Here is a 20,574-nt window from a genome sequence, read left to right on the forward strand (position 1 = left end):
CTCTACCATGGGGAATGTGTTTTCTCTGAAACCCAATCTTGAAAAAAATCACACTCTGCTGGGGTTCTCATTGACTGGGGAGTTGGGGTGGGCAATGGCCAAGATTGGAGGACCAGATAAACTGGAGACTGAGCAGCAGAATCTTCTGCTAAATGGTAGCAGAAGTATAATGTCTTTTCTTTTCCCAAGTAACATTAAGTCTGCATTCTTTTTAATAATAATGTTTTTGTTCTTTCAGAGAAATAACTTCCTCTTAACTCAGTGACTACATGTTCTTTTCTTTTAACCTTCTGACACTGAACTATTTGAAGACTCTCTAAGGCCAAATTTTTTTAATGGTTTGAACACCTACTTGTATATACATTTTTCTTTCCAAAATAGAATTCCTAAAGGCTAAGATTTGGAAATAAATAAATAAATAAATAAATAAATAAATAAATAAATAAGCAAAGGGCCTCAAAGGCTAGAAAAAATGCTCCCAGATAAAGAATGGCATGCCCTATCTACCTTAGAGGCCGACATCTTTCAAGGTTTACACATTCCTTGTTAAGAAATCATCTGGCCCTGGCTGGGTTGCTCAGTTGTTTGAAGTGTGGTCCCATACACCAAAACAGTTCTGGGTTCAATTCCTAGTCAGGGCATGTACGTAGGCTGTGGGTTTGATCCCTGGACGGGGCATGTATGGGAGGCAACTGATCAATGTCTCTCTCTCTCTCTCGCTCGCTCTCTCTCTCTCTCTCCTTCACTTTCTCTCTAAAAATCAATAAAGACATATTCTAGGTGAAGATTTTAAAAATAGAGAGAGATCAACTAACCTTCTCCCAACATACAAGCTGGTTGCTTGGTTTTGCTCTTTCTAAAATCCCATATCTTTCAGTTGACTCTATCTGCAGTCTTTCAAAGACTTCAGGTTAGTTTGAGCTTTTTAGTAAAAACAGTCTATCTCACCAAACATAACAAGGTTTTTAAAGTGGGTCATGAATCTGTGTGGTCCATGAACCACTGGAATGTGACTGGAGCTTCATATTCTCTAAGAAGCAACAGGGATAAACTTGAGAACTACTCAAGTAAATTCTTGAGAATGACTCTGAGTTTCAACTTGATTAGAATGTTGCTGGATTGTGGCCAAACCCACCCCCACCTCTCCTACCCCCTTGGTTCAGTTGAATTGTTTAAGAGTGCTGCAGAGTTCTCAGTTGACCTTGGAGTAGAGTTTGCTAGTGTAGGGCCAACTGGACCATATCTTAACTAATCCACCACTCTCCCAATATTGGCTTTTCTTATCATATTGTCTTTTCCTGTCTCCTCCCAATATCAACAGAAAATTTGACATCATAATAATGTTACCACATGGGAAAGACATGGAAATGATAAATGCTCTAAAAACATACAACTAATTTTCAAAACGGATGGGCCCTTCATTTCCAACTCAAGAATGACATTTTGACTCAGAATGCTGCAGGTCTCTTGCCAAAAACCTAATCCTCAGGTTTCTCTTGCTCTGTGATTTTCCTGGGCAGGGCTAGAGTGACTCTGTCTGAAGTCTCTGGACCTTTCAGACCTCCAGGAACTGCCTTGGGGTGAGCTCTGGCAGTAATACCCTGGGATCCCACCAGACAAGGCCCATCCTCCATCCCACAACCACAATGTGAGGTCAGCATTTGTTTGCCTTAGAATTAGATGATGACTTCTTCCCTCCTCCTGAGAGACTGGCTGCCTTCCTCTCCTGGTGCCTTGTGCCCTCATGGTTAGGGATGAAAGCAGAGCTCTAGAGTTAAAAATAGTTATGTTAAGATCTTGATCACTTAGCAGTGCAACCTTGAGCAAATTCGTAACTCCTCTGGGATCTTGATTTCGCAGTATGTAAAACTAATACCTGAGAGAATTGCAGGAGTCTAATTCTATTGCCTAGCATAGTGCTTGCTTCTGTGGGGACAGCTCAATAAATGTTTATTTCCTCCTTCCTAATTCATTGTAGAGTAAAAAAGATCTCCCAATAAATTTTAGAAGGAATAAAAAGTTGGGAATTGGGGCAAACCCTAGGCAGACTTGGTATGGAAAGATAGGAAGAGAAATAAAAAGGAAGACTAAACTATAACAGTCAGTTTTAACACACCAGGAGAGAGAAAATAGTGAGAGGTATGAATCATCAGTTAGTTCAGAAGAAGATATGAGAAGAACAATTCTAATGAGAATCAGAATTAACCTAAGCTGACTGAGAGGACACTAGGAAAAGGTTGGTATTTGATTTAATGAACCAGAAAGCTGGCTCTTTCTGCTATCGCCATTGCTATTGCTGACGCTTCTCCCCCTCTCCTCTTCTTCCCCACCATCAACCTAGTCATCATCACCATCATCATCCCAACATAAGAAATTATTATGAGCAGCATTTTCAGAGGACTACCTGTGTGCTAAGCATTGTGCTAAGGGCTTAACACAGATTTGTAATCTTACAAATAACCCTGAGGTGAGTGAGATAATTACTTTTTTTTCTGCAAATAAGTTACATAGTAAGTGAAATTTCCAGGATTCAGTCTCCAAAGTTTCTTTCTTAACCACTACACTACACAGTTTCAAAATTCATGGAAACTCATGAGTGAGTTCCAAGGATGTAATGTCTGGAAGCATAGAGTTAGCCTTCAATATAGTAATAGCATTAAGAATCTATAATAATAAAAGCATACTGTGCTAATTAGACCCGACGACCTTCAGGATGTCCTTCCACACGAAGCTGCGGCTGCAGCCAGGGGCCGAGGCAGCCTCCACAGCAGGGACCGAGCCCCTTGCATGAATTTTGTGCATCGGGCCTCTAGTCCATTATAAATTCAATGATACACTATGATCCAAAGACGTCCTCTTTCCTGTGAATCTCAGAAAATTTTAGTTCTCGTGAAGTTCTATATTTTTGGTACCTAGAAACTCTTCTAGGACAGCTAAATATCTTAAAGGTACCATTTCCAACAAGACAATGGTACTGACGAAAGAATGTGTGTATGAATAGAACAAAAAAACCCAAACTTGGAAAGAATGTGTGTATGAATAGAACAAAAAAACCCAAACTTGTGATTTTGCATGAAGGTGCCAAAGAAACGTAATGGAGACAGAAAATCTTTTCAACAAATGATGCACAAAAAACTATATATCCATATAGAAAAGGAACCTGTCATCAACACCAAATTGACTCAAAATGGATCACTGACCTGAATGTAAAAATATTATAAAAGAAGAAAACAGGAGCAATATTTGTCACATTAGCTTAGATGACATTTTCTCAGAAAACAAGAAAAGCACAAACCTTATAAAATAAAAAGTTTATAAATTAGATGGATTTCATCAAAATAAACACATTAGCTTTTCAAAAGACACCAATAAGGAAATGACAAACCACAGAATGAGAGAAAATATTCATAATAAATAAATCTGGCATGGGTCTTGTATCCAGAATACGTAGTTACTTTAACTCAACAGTAGGATAGAAACAACCATTTTTATTTGAATATTCACCTCACAAAAGTTCTAAAAATGGTTAATAATTATGTGAAAAGATTCTCAACATCATTAGTTATCAGGGAAGTGAAGAGCACATTGACATAGCACTGCATAAGTACAGTATTAGAATAGCTAAAATTTAAAAGACTGACAATACCAAAAGAACATGCCACAAATATATGGAGCAACTGGAACTCTCATACATTGCTAGTGAGAATGTAAATGATACAACTGCTTCGAAAAACTGTCTCTTTTATAATGAAACATACATCTCACATATGATCAGCCATTTTACTCCTAGGCATTTATTCAAGAGAAATAAAAACACATGTCCACACAAAGCCTTGAACAAAAATATTCATAGCAGCTTGATTTGCAGTAGCCCCAAACTGGAAACAATTCAAATGTGCAACAATAGGTAAATGGATTTTTTTTTAAGTGATATCCATACAATGGACTACTACTCAGCAATAGAAAGGAACAAACATTGTTCTGCAGAGTCAGAGAAGCTAGACACAAAAGAGTACATACTATGTGATTCCATTTACATAAAATTGTAGAAAATTCCTACTACTCTACAGAGATGAAAACAAATCAGTGGTTGCCTGGGAATGGGATGGACAGAGGGATGACTGCAAAGGGGCAGAAAGCAACTTTTGGGAGTGATAGGAAGATCTGCATCATGATTGTGGTATTGGCTTCACAGAGTCAAGGCATCTACAAAACTCCTTGATTTAGGTACTTTAAAATGGGTGCTGGTTTCTAAACATAAATTATAACTCAATAAATTTATATTTTAAATGTCTCAGTTATGTTAAAAAATAATCTGTTTCTTCCCTCAAAGGCCTTGTAACCCAGAAAAGTAAAATACGTGACAGTTTCTGTGCTATATAATAAAGGTTTGAACAAAGGTCTTCCCAGAGACCATGACCTTTGATCTTTGACTTAGATCTGAAAACACAGGTTAATTACACCATACAGACTACAGGGGAGGTCCCTGAAGTGGAGGGAACAGCAAGTACAAAGGCATGAAGTAAGAAAGTGTACAGAGTGAACCTAAGAAGTATGGGGCGAAACAGGAGAGTTTTTAGAAGTTGATTTTGGACCACTCTATTCTAGAAAGTGTAAAAAATAGCTGTAAAGGCAAAGAAGAGCTCTGAAAGCTTTAAAATAAGCAAGTGACATGATGTATGTGATGGGCATTACTAACGATCACCAAATATTTCCAGGAATGTGGTAGATTTCATTTCCCTGCCACTTGCAAAATGAAGCATGGTCACATAACCACTTTGGCCAATGAAATGTGAAGGGAAATAGTATGTGTCACATCCACATGAAAGCTTTTAGAGCAGTTTTTGATTTGGCACATTCTCTTCCCCTTCTGAGGTGATCAGAGAAGAGCACGTTGAGTGAGACTTTCCAGGAGGTTCCTGAGAGGCTATAATAAGCAGAGCTCCTCACCTTTCCCATCTCTCTACATCCTGTGATGAGCATGTCTCGTAAATGGAGAAGAAAATGTCTTGTTACTATAAGACTGATGCTTAGTGATTGTTCGTAACTGCCCCCAAAGTAATCTAACCTTCCCGAGACAATGTGCAGTTTTACTGGAACTCTGACGATAACATAGATGATGGATTTCACAGGAGAGAACTTGCAGGGGAGGCTCCTGCAATCCACAGTTGATACGTGGAGGCACTAAGGCAGGGCCATGAGCTCAGAAAAGAATCTAGAGTTGTAATAGCAAGAACTGACATGTGATGATAATGACTGAGATTCTAAAAGAACCTAGGGTCAACTATTCTAGAGGTGTTGAAAAGAGAAAGTTCTTACAAGAAGAGGAATGACTAAGTGGGGAGGGTTAAGTAAAACAAGATTAATTTTAAAATTAATTAAGATTAAATTTAACCTTTTAAAGAGGTTAAACAAGGAGCTACAAGCAGTCTGGCAAAGTGCAACTCGTCAAAAGCAGAAGCACATCCCTATCCAAAGAAAGATCATGAACTTTGGGAGAAAACAGACCTGGGTGTGAATCCTCAGTGAATTTGTCAAGTCATCCAATGTCATTCATTCAGCAAATAGTACTAGTAACCAACTTCAATCATTCATTCAGCAATTGAACACCCAAAAGGTCCCTGCCCTAATGGGGCTTACATTCAAGTGTAGGGAAACCAACACCACATATTTCAGCATTGTGCAGAGAAGAGACATGATACTATGATTATGACAAGGAGGCAAAAATAATAATATAGGGCTTGTCAAAGACAATGACCACTTCACTTTGTTCAAAACCCTTATCTGGCACCAAAGTCAAAGGTAGAGATTTCTGTGTTCTTTGTACATACAAAGGATAGTTCGTTGACCACAAGGGAGCAAGTGGGTTGTGCTTCACCCTTTTCTACTGAGCTGAGAACATCTCTATCTTGTGCCACCATTTCTCATCCACCTTATCTTCCTTTATGCAACTGGAGGATCAAATTCTACTATGGATTGTTCTGTGAAGACCCTGGACAAAGGGCTTCTACTGGATCATTGCATTGGATTTCTATAACTCCTTGAGGTGGGTGCCATGATTATGCCCAGTGTACAGAAGAGAGGACCCAGCCCAGAGAGGTTAGGTCACACTATTAAGTTTGGAAAGGATTCAAAATTCAGAGTCTACTGTGGAGACCAAGCTCTTAACCATGCTTCCTCCTTACCGTACAGGGTGGGGAAAAAGTAGGTTTACAGTTGTGAGTATATAAACCAGAGAGTTTATTTTGTATTATTTTCTTTTCTTTTTTTTTTTTAAATATATTTTATTGATTTTTTAACAGAGAGGAAGAGAGAGGGATAGAGAGTTAGAAACATCGATGGGAGAGAAACATCGATCAGCTGCCTCTTGCACACCCCCTACTGGGGATGTGCCCGCAACCAAGGTACATGCCCTTGACCGGAATCGAACCTGGGATCCTTGAGTCCACAGGCCGACGCTCTATCCACTGAGCCAAACCGGTTTCGGCTATTTTGTATTATTTTCCATACGAACAAGTGTAAATCTATTTGGTCTCCCCCCTCCCCCCATATTTACATCACAAGTTTCTCTCCTGCTCTGTTGTGGCATCAGAAGTGAGGTGCAGTTGACTGCTCCTCCCACTTCAAAGGTGATAAAACTAGGTCTGGTCTTTCATCAAAATGACTTGGTTTCAGGGAAAAGAAATTAAGGTCCAAATTGAGAAATCTTCTGGAATTCAGCAAAAAGGAGGAGCATTTAACACTAACTTTGAGATTATTTTCCCCCCCAGAAAGTAGTGTTAGTCCATGCAAGATTATCACACGCCACTTGGAATTCTTGGACACTGTTATTTCAACAGAGCCTCTGATGTCCTGTCTACGAAGGATGGCAGGAGAAGGTTCCATAAGAACCTCCCTGTCAATAGGAAGATGCTACTACATACCACCCTGCAATATATGTGGCCTGGGCACACGTAAGTCTTAATAAAGAGTTTAATATATATTTCAGAAATATATAATCTTAATAAATATAACAAATATTTGATTTTACTTATATTTTTAATAATGCAATAAATCTTAATGAAGATGTAATAATGAAAGTCCATTTATTATTTTCCTAAGAAGAGACCCTGATTCAATGCAGCTAACTTAACTGAAACATGCAAGTAAAACAGTGGCTCTCAAACTTGGTTGTAGGTGGGAATCTCCTGGAAGCTTCAAAACAAACTGATACCCGAGTCCTACCCTGGAAAGTCTGGTGTAATTGGTTTGGGATGAACTAGGAACCAGGGGTTTTAGAGGCTCCTTAGGAGATTCTAAGGAGCACAACCACAGTTGACAATTGCAGGCATAAAAAAATAAAAATAATAATTTAAAAAAAAAAAACAGAGGGAAGACTACAATAGTCACTCTACAGCTAAAAGGAAAAGGGGTATGTCTTCATCCATCTACTGTCAGGGTTTTGTTCACCTGCATAGGTCTGATACACTGTCAGACCCAATTCTAATTGAAGCAAGTGGCTCTCGGTGACCAAACCATAGATTTCACAGATGGTGTTTGATGACCAGCTGCTGCAGATGTCAGCGACACTGCTCCCACACAGGGCTTCCCAACCTGGAGAAGAATTCGGGTGGTCTGTGAACTTGGATGGAAGTAACAGTGACACCTCCAGCTTCACTGGCTTTCCTGGAAGCTCAGCATTTCCCTGGGCGATGAATACGGGCCACAAAGCTGCAACAGTATTGACAGCTCCGGAGAGTTTGCAGCCACTCGTGTTTTCATGTCACATTTCAGTTTTGCAGTCGTCACTACTTTGAGATTAAAGTCATTTTAATAAATCTGTTATCAGGTCTAGGCATTCAGTGCAGTACTAATGATATTCGTCTGTTGTTATATCATGGCTTTAACAGTCTGATCATTGTATTCCAGTAGAACTGATTCTGATTTAATTGTGTTTCCTGTATTTAAAAGCATTATTCTGAGAAGGGTCTGGATGCATCCCCAGAGTCAATGTGGTCAGTGGCACAAGAAAGGGCACCAGCCCTGCTTTGAAGCGTGTGCCCTGACGAGCCAGATAACTGCACGTTTGCGTCCAAGGCCACCCCGGGAGGGAGACACCCGGGACAGAGATGGCTCTAGGTTTCCCCTGCACTTCCGCAGATAAGGTTTAGCCTGAAAAGCCAGTTCAACACAGCACAGAATAGGATGGGCATTCTCTTTCGCCTCAGCTGCCTTTTGCTCTTGGCATTTCGGAGTGCCCAGACTGCCAGGCTGGTGGTAACTCGAGCCTCCAAATTAATCAAAACACACAGCGCCCAGTTCAAACCCAGGCAGACAAGCCAGGGAGCCAGACACGTTCTCCTCTGGTAACCCCCAGGCCCCGGCTGCCCCCCCCCCCAACCCCCACCCCGCACGCCCCACCAGAGAATGCCAGATTTCCTCCACGGCCCCCACCGGCAGTGCCTGGGGCAGTGACTGCGCAGACCGGGTCCCGGGCGCCTTACCTCAGGGGGCCGCCCCCAGCGCCGGGAGCCGCCGCATCTCCAGCCGGCGCGGCGCGCACCTCCAGGCTCTGCCGCGCCCCAATCCCGCGCGACTCGATGCAGCGGCCGCTCCAGGTGCCGGCGGTTGGAGAAGAGCGAGCAGTGAGAGAGCACCGTCGGGAGCTGGAGCCGGCAGGCCCTCTCCGGTGCCTACACCCTGCGCGCCTCCCACTTAAGCTGGGCACGGCCGCTGGCCACTCCCTTCCCTCTGCTCAGCCGCCTCCCCATCGCACCCCCCCCCCCCAAAATTCCCCACCTCCGCCCCGCACCCGCCCCGCTCCGCCTCGGCTCCAAGACTTTGGGAGCATCACTCCCTTCGCCCCTTACCTTGGACCCTCGCCCACCCGCCCCGCAGGCGCGCGGCCCTTCCTCGCCTCCTGGGCACGACGCCCAGGTCGGAGGGACAGAGCCCGGTGAGTTGGAGGGGAGGGGGGACGAGGGCGGGACCTGAGCCACTGCTTCCCTCCCTTGGAGCCACCGTCAAAAGCCTGGGTGGGGAGGGACGGACGGCGCTGCTGGGCCCTACAAAACACGCCCCGGGCTGGCTGGCGGGACCAGCTCCACAGCCGGACTCCCTTACCGAGAGCCACGCCAGGGACGCGGCGGCCGCATCGCCTGCGGGACCCGGACACGCCGGGACTCTGAGCGGGTGCCCACCATGAGCCCCTGGACGGCGCGGGGGCCGCCCGCCCTCCTGCTGCCGCCAGTGCTGGTGCGGGTGCAGGTGCTGCTACTGCTGCTGGCGGCCGCGCCCGCGGCGGGCAAGGTGAGTGCGGGGCGGCGCCACCCCCATCCCGCGCACCGCAACTCCCACCCTCCGTCCTGGGGACACGCCCGCTCCACCCGCCCGGGCGCACCGTCCTGGAGACCCTTCCTGGTGGCTGCGGGCTCCATGAAGGTCCCTCGGCGGGCAGCGTGGGGGCGTGAGCAAGCGGAGATGCCCAGGGAGCAGGTGGGGAGGTAGGTGGGTAGACGATCGCCAGGGATGAATGCGTGAGAACGCCGGATACAGAGGCGCACGATGCCTCACAGGTTGGTGAATCGGAGCAGGCAGCAGGTCCTGGCAGAGAGCACACAGGGCTGGTAGTGGAAACCCGAGCCCGAGTCCTGGCCCTGCCGCTCCTTAGATGTCACTTCACGCTGAACTCTGACCTCTCTAGGTCTGGGTTCCCTCCTTGTCAAAGCTTGTGCTCCCGTGTTCAATCCGCATCATCGGGAAAAGCCGATGCCATCACTGAAGAGTGAAAATCACCTTAGAGATAGAACTCATGTTAGTATAAGTGAAGTAATGTGTCACTTTCATTTCTAGTAGGAATTGGAAAGATTCCCCCATTCATTTAAATCCAACCCATGTTTCTTATTCTTTGCAATTAAAGATAAGTTGAGTGTCTGTTTATGACTCCTAGAGTTGAGTTACTTGACTTCGTTGTGAAAATGAAATTCAACTTTGCAGATTCTTTTTGTGATTTTTACATTAAATACTTTAATTTGGAAAAATAATTTGGGGTAATAATGCAGTTGTTTCATTTCCAAGCATGAGCAGATGTTTTACAAATTTCATGACTGAGTTTATGATTGGAAATTAATAGTCGCATGCATTTATGTTCCATAAAAAGATTTTTTTGGGCCACATTTAATCCAAGTACTTTCCATGCAAATTAAATGTATATTAAGACATCACAGATGAAGCTAACATGCCCTTGATAACCTCCATACATCTCCCCCTCCTCTGTCTAAACAAGGTATCCACTCACCACTTCATGTTTCTTTTGCAGCGTTTCCTATGCATTTACATGTACATATGTGGACCCACAATGTGTTTTTGTTTTTTAACATAAATTATATGATTGATTATATATATATATATATGTTCTATGTTTGTTATATCTTATATGTTAATATCCTTTTGTAACCTATAAATCTGTCCATGTCAGTATTTAAGATAGATCTATCTCTTTTTTTTCTTTTTTGCCCCCTTGCGTAGTTTTCCACAATATGAATATGCCAAAACTATTGGGTCTTTCTCCTACTGATTTACAAAACGTAGGCTATTTAGTGTTTCACCTTTTTGTAAGTTTTCTAATCCATGTAATCTCTTCATGGAGCTGGTTCTAACCAATGCATTTTGCATAGACTAGGAATGTGCAACCCAGGTAGCTCAGTATTTCTGGGGATAATGGATGAAACTCATCCAAGTCAGTGAAGATTGTCTACCAGCTTTAATCCAAAAATAAATAAATCCAACAAGCAAAAAACCTAGAGGAGATGTATGCTATGGGAAGGCTTGGGGAAAAGGTCCAGAGCAGGGTTTGCACATCCTTCTAAACTCCAAAAATAAATAAATAAATAAAGAGGAGATATATATTAGAGAGGGGTGGAGAAAAAGAGGGGGAATTACATGTGTATAAAGATCAGCCAGAAAAAGTGTGCTCTGTGATTATACAACCTCTAAGTAGACTAATTTTCAATTATATTGTCATATTCCCAGATTATTATTTTTTTTATTGATTCTTTTTAGAAATAGAGGAAGGGAGAAGGATAGAGAGATAGAAACATTGGTGAGAGAGGTCATCAATCAGAGCCTGCGGTACACACCCCACTGGGGATCGAGCCAGCAACCCAGGCATGTGCCCTGATCAGGAATCAAACCAGCGACCTCTTGGTTCCTGGGTCAATGCTCAACCATTGAGCCCATATTATTTTTTACATGTCAAATTTGAGATAACAGTTTATCTTTCCTCTTTTGGCCCTAAAATTCCAGACTGGGCAGAAACATGGAAAGCAAATACCAGGAGCTGAATAATAGCTGGATTCAGGGAGGATACTCTCTCAACAGAATTCATTTTTAAATTTAAAAACATAAGTTGAGTTAGGAAACATTTCAAACTAACAAGAAGTGATGTGACAGACACAATTGTATCTGTCCTCAAGAGTAAGCAAGCATGAATAAGCTTTTACCTGTTTGATCTCACCTGTTTTTCTTAGGAAAAACAATGTATAAATAGAGAAGGTCACACACACAGTTTTTACTCCATCTCCCACCCCCATGAGGTGTGCACACAGCTGACCATGGGTTTGAACTGTGAGTCCACTAATCTTTTTTTTTAATAAATGCAACAGCCCTTCCTATTCCAGGGTTTCACATCCTTGGATTTCCTATCAGCAGATTCAACCAACCGTGGATCAAAAAACAACAGTATTTCCTCATTCCCAACCGCACATGGAAAATACTGTTTTCAGAGGTTGGTTGAATCCACCAATGCACAGGGCCAACTGTAGAGTCAGAAGTTACACCAAGACACCAAGATACTTTATTGTGCTGGGGGAGGGGGGATGCCCCCTTAAAAGAGTCAATTGTGTATCATTCCCAGCGCATGGTTTTGTATTTATATCTGTGTGTGTGTTAGTTTCCATATATATATTCCCAACTGCACATGGAAAATACTATTTTCCAGCAGAGGTTGGTTGAATCCACCAATGCACAGGGCCCACTCTAGAGTCAAAAGATATATATATATAATTTTGCCATTTAAATGTGCAGAAAATACTTTATTCCAGTCTTTGATTTATCTTCTCATTTAATTATTGGTACCTTAATGTATAACATTTTTGTCTACTATAATCTCAAACTTATCTATTTTTTTCCTTAGTATTTTGTGGTTTGCATCTTTTGAAGAAATCCTTTCCTTCCCTGGGATTATAAAAATGTTCTTATTTTTTTAAAATAGTTTTACAATTTAACTCTTTTACATTTAGAGCTTTTAATCCTGCAATTGTTTTCTACTTATAGAACATAATTTCATCTTCTTCCATAGAGGTAGCAAATTGTCCCAACACTACTTATTGAATAGTCCATTCTTTTCCTCGCTGTTTTGTAGTATTACATCTGCGAACATGTGTAGCAAGCACTCATTCATATTTGAGTCTGTTTTCATATATGGGTATGTTCATTTAGGGCTTTACTTTCTCACAATGGTTTAGGGTTTTCTATTTCTTTAATTTCAAAGTATTTAATATTTTATCACTACTGTAAATGGCATATTTTGCAAAACTTAATAGTCTAACTATTAAAGATAGAGCAAAACACAGTTGAATTTTGACTTTAATAAAGCAACTTTGAATAGTTGAAATGCATTTAAGGCTAAAAACTTCCCTCTAAAATACTGCTTTAACTGCACCACACACATTTTAATAAGCACTATTTTAATATCATTAAATTTTAAAATCTTTTCTAATTGATTTATTTGTCCTATGTGTTATTTAGATGTTTATTTATTTTTAATACCCCAAAAGATGGGGATTTTCTAGTTATCTTTTCTTATTGAATTGTGGTAGTATTCTGACTTCGAAGATTTCTATGTAAGTCAATTAGATCAAGATTTTTGATCATGCTATTAAAATTATAATGTATGTGCACATGTGTTTCTTAATATATCCTTCTCAGTGGATATTTAATCTGAGATTCTATACTTTTCATCAAATCTTGAAAATTGTCAGACATTTCTTTTTTATATTTCTCCTTTCCCACTCTACTCCTAGAGTTGTTAGGATGCATGCTGGACCGTCTCACCTTTTCCTCCAGTTCTCCTAACTTCTTATATCCGAACCCTTTCAGATGCTGCTCAGCTCCTCTTGGCCTCACTTTGCTCCTGGGCTGTGGGGACTTACTTCCCCAGCTGTCACCTTGGCCACAGACTTGACACAGGCACAGCCTGAGGGCTCCTGTAGATTCTATCTCATGACTTCTTATTGTGCTCTAGAAATGTAGGGGATTAACACCTATGGGGCAAATCTTTGACCAGTGGGAGACAGGAGCCGTTGGATAAAATTCTTCTCTCCACAGAACAACTGTCATGAAGTATGAGGGTTATGCAGACTCCCTATGAGACCAATTACCAGTTGTACTTGAGTCCAAGTTGTTGCATTTTGAGCTTTTGTTCTGGTGCTACTTCCCTCCAGGCTGCATTCTATGAAACATATTCATACCCATCTTTCAATTTTTAATTCTCTCTTCTGTTGTTTGTAATTTTCAGATTTTGTAAATCTACTTTAATTTTTAATAATAAAAGAAAACTCTAGAACCATTTGATATGGGTTGTGCCTAAATATCTGTACAACTTTTTCTCCAAAAAGTTAAGATGGTTGGCCCTGGCTACAAATGCTTAAAGCTATACACATTCCCATTTGTATATATTTGATTATATTGCCCCATTATCAAAATATGAGGAAGTTATGTGCATAAAGAATTACTAACCCAGGAAAATCTTATACGCCCAGTCGTCTTGTACGCCGGAAAATATGGTATATACCACTTAAGGACAGGTATTGCCAGATAAAACTAATACCGTATTTTCCGGCATATAAGACAACTGGGCATAGAAGATTTTCCTGGGTTAAAAAGTCGTCTTATACGCCGGAAAATACGGTAAAGAAACATTACCAAAACAGCAAACACTTGGAGAAATGAATGGAGATAAGGAGAGATATATTAAAAATCAATATGGCACACCTTACCTTTCTTCTTCAACTATAAACTAGATATCGCTAGAGTTCAGCCAGGTAGCAGGTTCAGTGTTACCTTGAACCAATTACCTCCTGAAAGAGCCATGTTTTTGCTATCTGAAAGTGGTGGTACCCTAAGTATTGTAGATAAACTATTCAATACAATGCCTGGTACAAAGTAAGTAGCCAGTTTTTATATTCTAGCTATAATTATTTGATTATTACTATGAAAAGGAAGGAGAGCATGGAACAGAGACTTAGACATGTGGCCAGGTGTTGGGGATTCACTGAAAAACGAGACAGTTTGCATCCCTGGCCATGGTTAGGAGTCTAGCAGAGTAGGGCAGGGAGACAATAGCACAGCAAACAAGTGTGTAACTAGATCGTGGTGCCTGCCAGGACAGAATGGGATGTGGTGACGCAGGAGAGATTCTACCATAGCTAGAGGTGGTTGGGACCAGCTCTCTAAGGAACCGGCTCACAGGCTAAGCCCTTACATGGAGACAGCCTTGGGAAGCATTGAAGAGTGTGGCCAGGCCACGGTCTCTCCATGGCGGAGAGAGGCCAGACACTTCCAATTTTATGGCTTCTGGGTTGTCAAAGAATAAAACCAGACTAACAGAAGTTTTTTTTTGTAAAAAGAAAGAGAAAAAGTTGAGTTAAATTACTCACCACAAGGGGAATGTATATACTGAGTATTTTGCTAGAGGTGGAGTGAGGAAAGGGAAGCAGGAAACCAGGGTAGCCCGAGGGGGTGGGGTCTGGGTGGTTATGCTCATGGAGGATGGAAAATTGCTCACTGTATAAGGTGATATCAGTCCACAAGACTGCATGTGGCTGAACATTGTATAATCTTAATGTTTGCACTGAACAAATTAATATATAAAGAGCTATTCACAGGACATTAGTACTGGATGAGTAATGAATTCACACTGTGACTTGGTAATGGGCCCACTTCTCAAGTGGTGTGGTGAAAACATTCTTCTTTCATTCCTGTTGATGTGTCTCTGTCATTGTCTCCTCAACCTCATTTAGACTAGAAGGGTCTGAATTTGCTGAATGTGGCTGTGAGGCCCAGGGCAGGAAGCTGATGCTGCGCCTGAAGAGCCCTTGTTGCAGCCAATGTAGGCCAGGGCCTGAGGGTGCTCTAAGCCAGGGAAGGGTGAAACCAGTTAAGGACCTGCTGGAAGGAAGTGAAGAGCTCCTCACTCAAAGAACCAGCAACACCAGCCCCACCCCACCCATCCCCACCGAACCCCATGCTGGTTAGGAAGGCGGAATGTCACGTGGGCCCACCTCAAACCTCCCCAGTGGGAATCTGTGCTTTAACCAGCTCCACAGGCGTTTGTGGGCACACTGTTGTCTGAGAACAGTGCCAGCCTCCATAAGCAGTCTGGAGGGTCCTTCAATGGGATGGCACTCAGGACTGTGACATGACTCCACTTTTAAAGATTTGTTCTCTCCTTGGGAATCCAACTTACGTAAAGGACAAGTGACAAAACAGGAGACAAGTCACGTTGGTTTCTCTTTGGCTACGTCTTGCAAGTCAGAAAGAGAGGAAAGAAGAGGAACCAGTCTAGATCAACATGGCAGTTGCTCAGTCTATCCCTGTTCATTGATTCAGTGCTCTTAATTTGCTAATCATTCATGTACACACAAAGGAAGGTAAAAAATCCAGTTCATGGTCCAATTTATGTGTACACACCTAAGCTATGTGTCCTATAAATGCACACACATATATTTACAGAGTATTTGATATTCTCAGCATTTTAGTATTAATTATTGCATGAATTAATGGATTTTAAAAAGTGGAATCCTCAGAACTATTTAAAACATAACCATATGCCCTAGGCGGTTTGGCTCAGTGGATAGAGCATCGGCCTGCAGACTGAAAGGTCCTAGGTTCAATTCCAGTCAAGGACACGTACCTGGGTTGCAGGCTCCACCCCAGCCGGGCCCTGGTCAGGAATCATGCAGGAAGCAACCAATCAATGTGTTTCTCTCTGTCTTTCCCTCTCTCTTCCACTCTCTCTAAAAATCAATGGAAAAATATCCTCAGGTGAGGATTAAAAAACAAGACCAAAACCAAAAAACATAACGATATAAAATCTTCTACTTTTCTGACAGTAGTTTGGGATAAGTTAGGAATTTTCCATCTTTAAACTTTAAGATCAATGTTTGTTCATTAGATTGTCTCTCTAAATTGGTCTTGGAGCAGTGATTCCACTGTTTAAAAATGAGTTCAAGTGTATTTAGAAACCGTGGGAGATTCATCATTATGTAGACAAAACAGTCAGGTCACTGGATTTTTTTCCCCACCAGGATATTTTGTTGTTACATGAACTTCTCAAGGAAAAAGTTCTGCAAATGGAAAGTTGAGAAAGCTTTAGTGTTTTCCCTGAGAATCAAAGGACAAAGTATGTCTGGAAAGACCCAAGACGACGAGGCTAATTTTCATTTTTGAGTTTCACCACGTCACAGGATAGTTTTATGTTGTTTATTTATATGTGATATTGGGAAAGCTGAAGAGTTCACATGCTGGCTTTTAAACAAGTTTTATGTGTTGTACAAAGTTTAGAAAATGTTTAAAAGTACAAAAAGATATATAAAAATAAAAACTGTCTATAATCATGATACTTGTAGATGTTTACTGGTAACATTTTGACTTTTTAGACTTTTTAAAATATATATTTATATATTTTTATTGATTTCAGAGAGAGGAAAGGAGAGGGAAAGATAGAAACATCAATTATGAGAGAGAATCATCTGTCAGCTGCCTCCTGCACGCCCCCCCCCCCCCCCCCCCCCCGCCACTGGGGATTGTGCCTGCAACCTGGGCATGTGCCCTGACCAGGAATGGAACTGTGACCTACTGATTCATGGGTTCATGCTCAACCACTGAACCACACCAGCCAGACTAGACTTTTCTTTTTAAATTCTACTTTTTTTTTCTTCTAATAATTGGTAATATTTTGAGTCATTAACTATTTCAGATATCATTTCTAAATGTCTGCAGAGTACATTTCATTGTAGGTTGGTACCATAACTTATTAATGCCCTTCTATTGAATGTTTTGGTTATTTGTAATTATTGAGAAATAATGCTACAATGGAGCACCTTGAAGATAAACATTTACAAAATCATATTTTAAATAATTTTATATGTAGGTGATTTATCAACTGTCTGATTTTATGCATTCCTGAGTACAATGTCAAGGTACTAACATTTCTGATTTATAGATGAGAGTCTGATCCAAGGGCATTTATCAAGTTAGCACAGGAAGTGGGTTTAGAATTGGGAGTTCTGGTTATTAGGGCTGTTTGGTAGGGCTCTTTCCTACCAAAAACTTCCCAGATAATCTAAAGGGAGTGTCAGATGTCACTTTACTCATCATTAAACTAACTTAGCAATATTTGAGATAAGATTGATTTTTAAAATGCTTTGGTTATCGAGAAAGAATGATTCTTTTTTTTTTAATATATTTTTATTGATATCAGAGAGGAAAGGAGAGGGAGAGAGATAGAAACATCAATGATGAGAGAGAATCATTGATTGGCTGCCTCCTGCACGCCCCCTACTGGGGATTGAGCCTGCAACCCTGGCATATGCCCTTGACTGGAATCGAACCTGCGACCCTTCAGTCTGCAGGTCGACGCTCTATCTACTGAGCCAAGCCGGCTAGGGCGAAAGAATGATTCTTAACACTATTATCCTTTTATAATCAAAGCATCAATGAAATGCTTTTATTTACTGAAGTATTATTTTGTTTCTGCAATCTAGAAAGAGTTTAACCTATTTCCAGGGGTTTCTCCTACTGATCTCCTTGAAGATAGGTGTCATGCCTTACCCATCCTTCTGGGTCCAGCTCTTGGCATCACACTAATACTACTGGTCCTCAATGAATGTTCATGGGATGGGGCCAACATTTTATTAAATACCAAAACTAAAATTCAATAAAGAATTAATAGATTCTTGAACCCTTTGGCATAAGCCTAAAAAGAAAACTCTATTTTTCAGATGAAATATTGAAGGCTTTATTTATTCATTCAGCTAGATGCTGGGAGAAAGGTAGATTAAACCAAGGTTCCTTCCTGCTGTCACAGAGAATGCCACCAAGTGAGAGGTTTAGATAAGTGCACAGACAATAACAATGAAATTACACATGCTGGGACCAGGCAAGTGTGGGAAAGCAAAACTTAAGTGGAGTTGAGAAGGAAGAACAAAGATCAGTAAAAACAACAAACATGCAGGGTTTAGATGAAGCAAATGTGTAAGGGTAATGGAGTCAGAAAGTAGTAAGATTCCAGTGACTTTAAAACCTAGTTTATCTGTAAAGTACTTTAATTTGTTGGAATGGGCAGAAAGCAGCATGTAGAGTTGCTGATGGTACTTTTACCTTCTCCCAGCCTCTGCCCCAGCTGGAGCCCGGGTCAGCTTTTAATAACAGGGCTGGATTCTCCTTATTTTGCAGATTCCACAAGCCCTTCCAAAAAGTGATAAAACTAAGAACCGCGCTGTATCTGAAATCTCATAAGATAAGGTCCCTGCCAATTGGAAGCCAGACTATATGCCTGTATAGATACCAGTGCTAATTGCTATCGATGCAGTTGGGGTGGAGGACCAAGAACTGATCAATCAAACACTGCATGTGCCTGGGGCTGTGTCCACGAAACTGGTCAGAGTTTTGTACTCACTGTGACCCGCTCAGGCCTTTCATAGACAGAGCATTCAGACCTCAGAAGACCTGAACAAGCAGTAACACCACACCCCAGGAGAGCAGTCATGCAGGCAAGGGCATCTGAGGCACCCTGCCACCCAAGAGAAGCAGCGCATGGCAGCAGTAAGACCCCTCATCCTGTGCAGGGAGAAAGACACTGTGTGATAGTTTGGGGCAGGTCACTTGAATTCCAACACTCTCCATTTCCTCTATCATAAGATGTGGTTGATAAAACCTACCCCTCCTATCTCCAGAAATAATGCACTTGAACACATTTTGCACACAGGAAAGTGTTCTACAAACGCCAAGTTGTATTGAGACAGGAATGAGTTTCAATGTCAGAAAAGCAATAGTCCAAATATGTTTTTTAAACGCATTTAATTCTCCTGTTATTTTTGTGACCTAGTATCGACTTCCTGGAATGTATTAAGGAGTTTTTTTATTTTCAAAAATATTATTCAGTGCATTCTTTGCTGCTGGTATTTTCTAATAACATTATTTAGAAACATCAGCAGAAATGCCATCCTCCCTCAGCACTGTCCCCATTAAAAAAAATGAACGGTCTTATTTACTTTGCACCATCCCATGTGAATAACGATGCTACAACTCACCCAATGATTTCATCATTTTTATGGTTACTTTCCAAACACTTCAATGAAAATACCTGTTAATTATGGAGATAATCCTGGGTAACATTTAATGATAATAAATTATTTCTTTTTTTATCTTTAAAATATAGACTCTTTGGCATGTATTTAAAAGAGAAGCCATGTAACCAGCTTTGGCATACAGCCTCCCTCAAATTCCATTAATATGTAATCAGCGGCAATAGGGTAGAAAGTGTAAATTCACTTGATACCCATTCACTGAGCTCCTTAAGTGCAACGCACTGGGCTAAGGAAACCCTTGGAATATCCTTTAAACAGAGGCTGGCTCCTTGGGAAGTTTCAAGATGAAGTCTCTAGAACTAGTTATCAAATAGAGCAAAGGTATTTTTTCTATGTTGACGTGTGTGTTTGTTTTTCTAACAATAAAAGTAATATATGCCCATTTGTGAACATTTGAGATCTATAGATAAGGATAAAAATAGTACTACTAATATAAAAACCTAGAATAGGCAGTGTTAATATTTTGTTATATTTGTATAAAGTGAGATCATATAGAATTTTGTATCTTCCTTTTTTGACATTATATGGTTTTTACTTTCTCACATAATTAAATACCTTTTAGAATCAAATGCATCCTATTCTATCATGTTGATATACCATGTTTAGGTTTATTTCACCTGAATTTTTTATATAAACAAAGCTATGATGAATTCTTGCCCACATATCTTTTTGTAAGACTCCTATAGTAGTAGGAGTCTTATTAATTAGATAAACCAGTATAAATTTTTTATACAAGGGGCTTAGCAGTTATTTTCCTTGTTAGAGACCTGGAGTCAGCCTAGCACTAACAATTATAAAGACTCTCACCTAAATCAGCCCACCATTTCTCAGTGTCCCTTCAGCCCTCACCCTCAGCTGAAAGTCAGGAATCAGGTGTGTCCAAAGACCCCCTCAGCCATCACCATAGGGCATCTCAGTGGTTTTAGATCATTCCCAGCAAATGGCCCATTTCCAATCAATGTGCCAAAGAGCAACATTTTTCTCTCCCAGCACCTCTCCATCTACCCTATCTCCTCATGCTTCGCTCTTCCATTTTTATGTCCTCCCAACAGGTGACATTTGGGCCTAGAATCTCTTAGACTTTTTCTAGGTTTCTTGAAGGCTGATCTGGCTTAAACCATGCATCTAAATTAAAATTGAATTAATTTAATATCAAGTCAAGCAG

At 41.0% G+C, this 20,574-nt stretch overlaps 2 protein-coding genes across 3 annotated transcripts in view; one reads left to right on the forward strand and one right to left on the reverse strand.

Annotated features, from left to right (window-relative positions):
* The window catches only part of COL4A4 (collagen type IV alpha 4 chain), a 113,925-nt gene extending 105,100 nt beyond the window's left edge, over positions 1-8,825 (reverse strand). Inside the window, exon 1 of the mRNA XM_079782112.1 lies at positions 8,484-8,825. The gene's annotated coding sequence lies outside the window, so the exon portion shown is untranslated. The remainder of the gene's footprint in view (positions 1-8,483) is intronic.
* A 52-nt stretch (positions 8,826-8,877) lies between these two features.
* The window catches only part of COL4A3 (collagen type IV alpha 3 chain), a 117,987-nt gene continuing 106,290 nt past the window's right edge, over positions 8,878-20,574 (forward strand). Inside the window, exon 1 of one of the 2 annotated variants that reach the window (XM_079782109.1) lies at positions 8,878-9,288. In XM_079782109.1, coding sequence (XP_079638235.1) covers positions 9,181-9,288 — 108 coding nt within the window. In that variant the 5' untranslated portion in view covers positions 8,878-9,180. The remainder of the gene's footprint in view (positions 9,289-20,574) is intronic. The other variant, XM_079782108.1, reaches the window with a different exon arrangement.

Source organism: Cnephaeus nilssonii (genome assembly GCF_951640355.1).
Source record: "Cnephaeus nilssonii genome assembly, chromosome: 10".
Lineage (NCBI taxonomy): Eukaryota > Metazoa > Chordata > Mammalia > Chiroptera > Vespertilionidae > Cnephaeus > Cnephaeus nilssonii.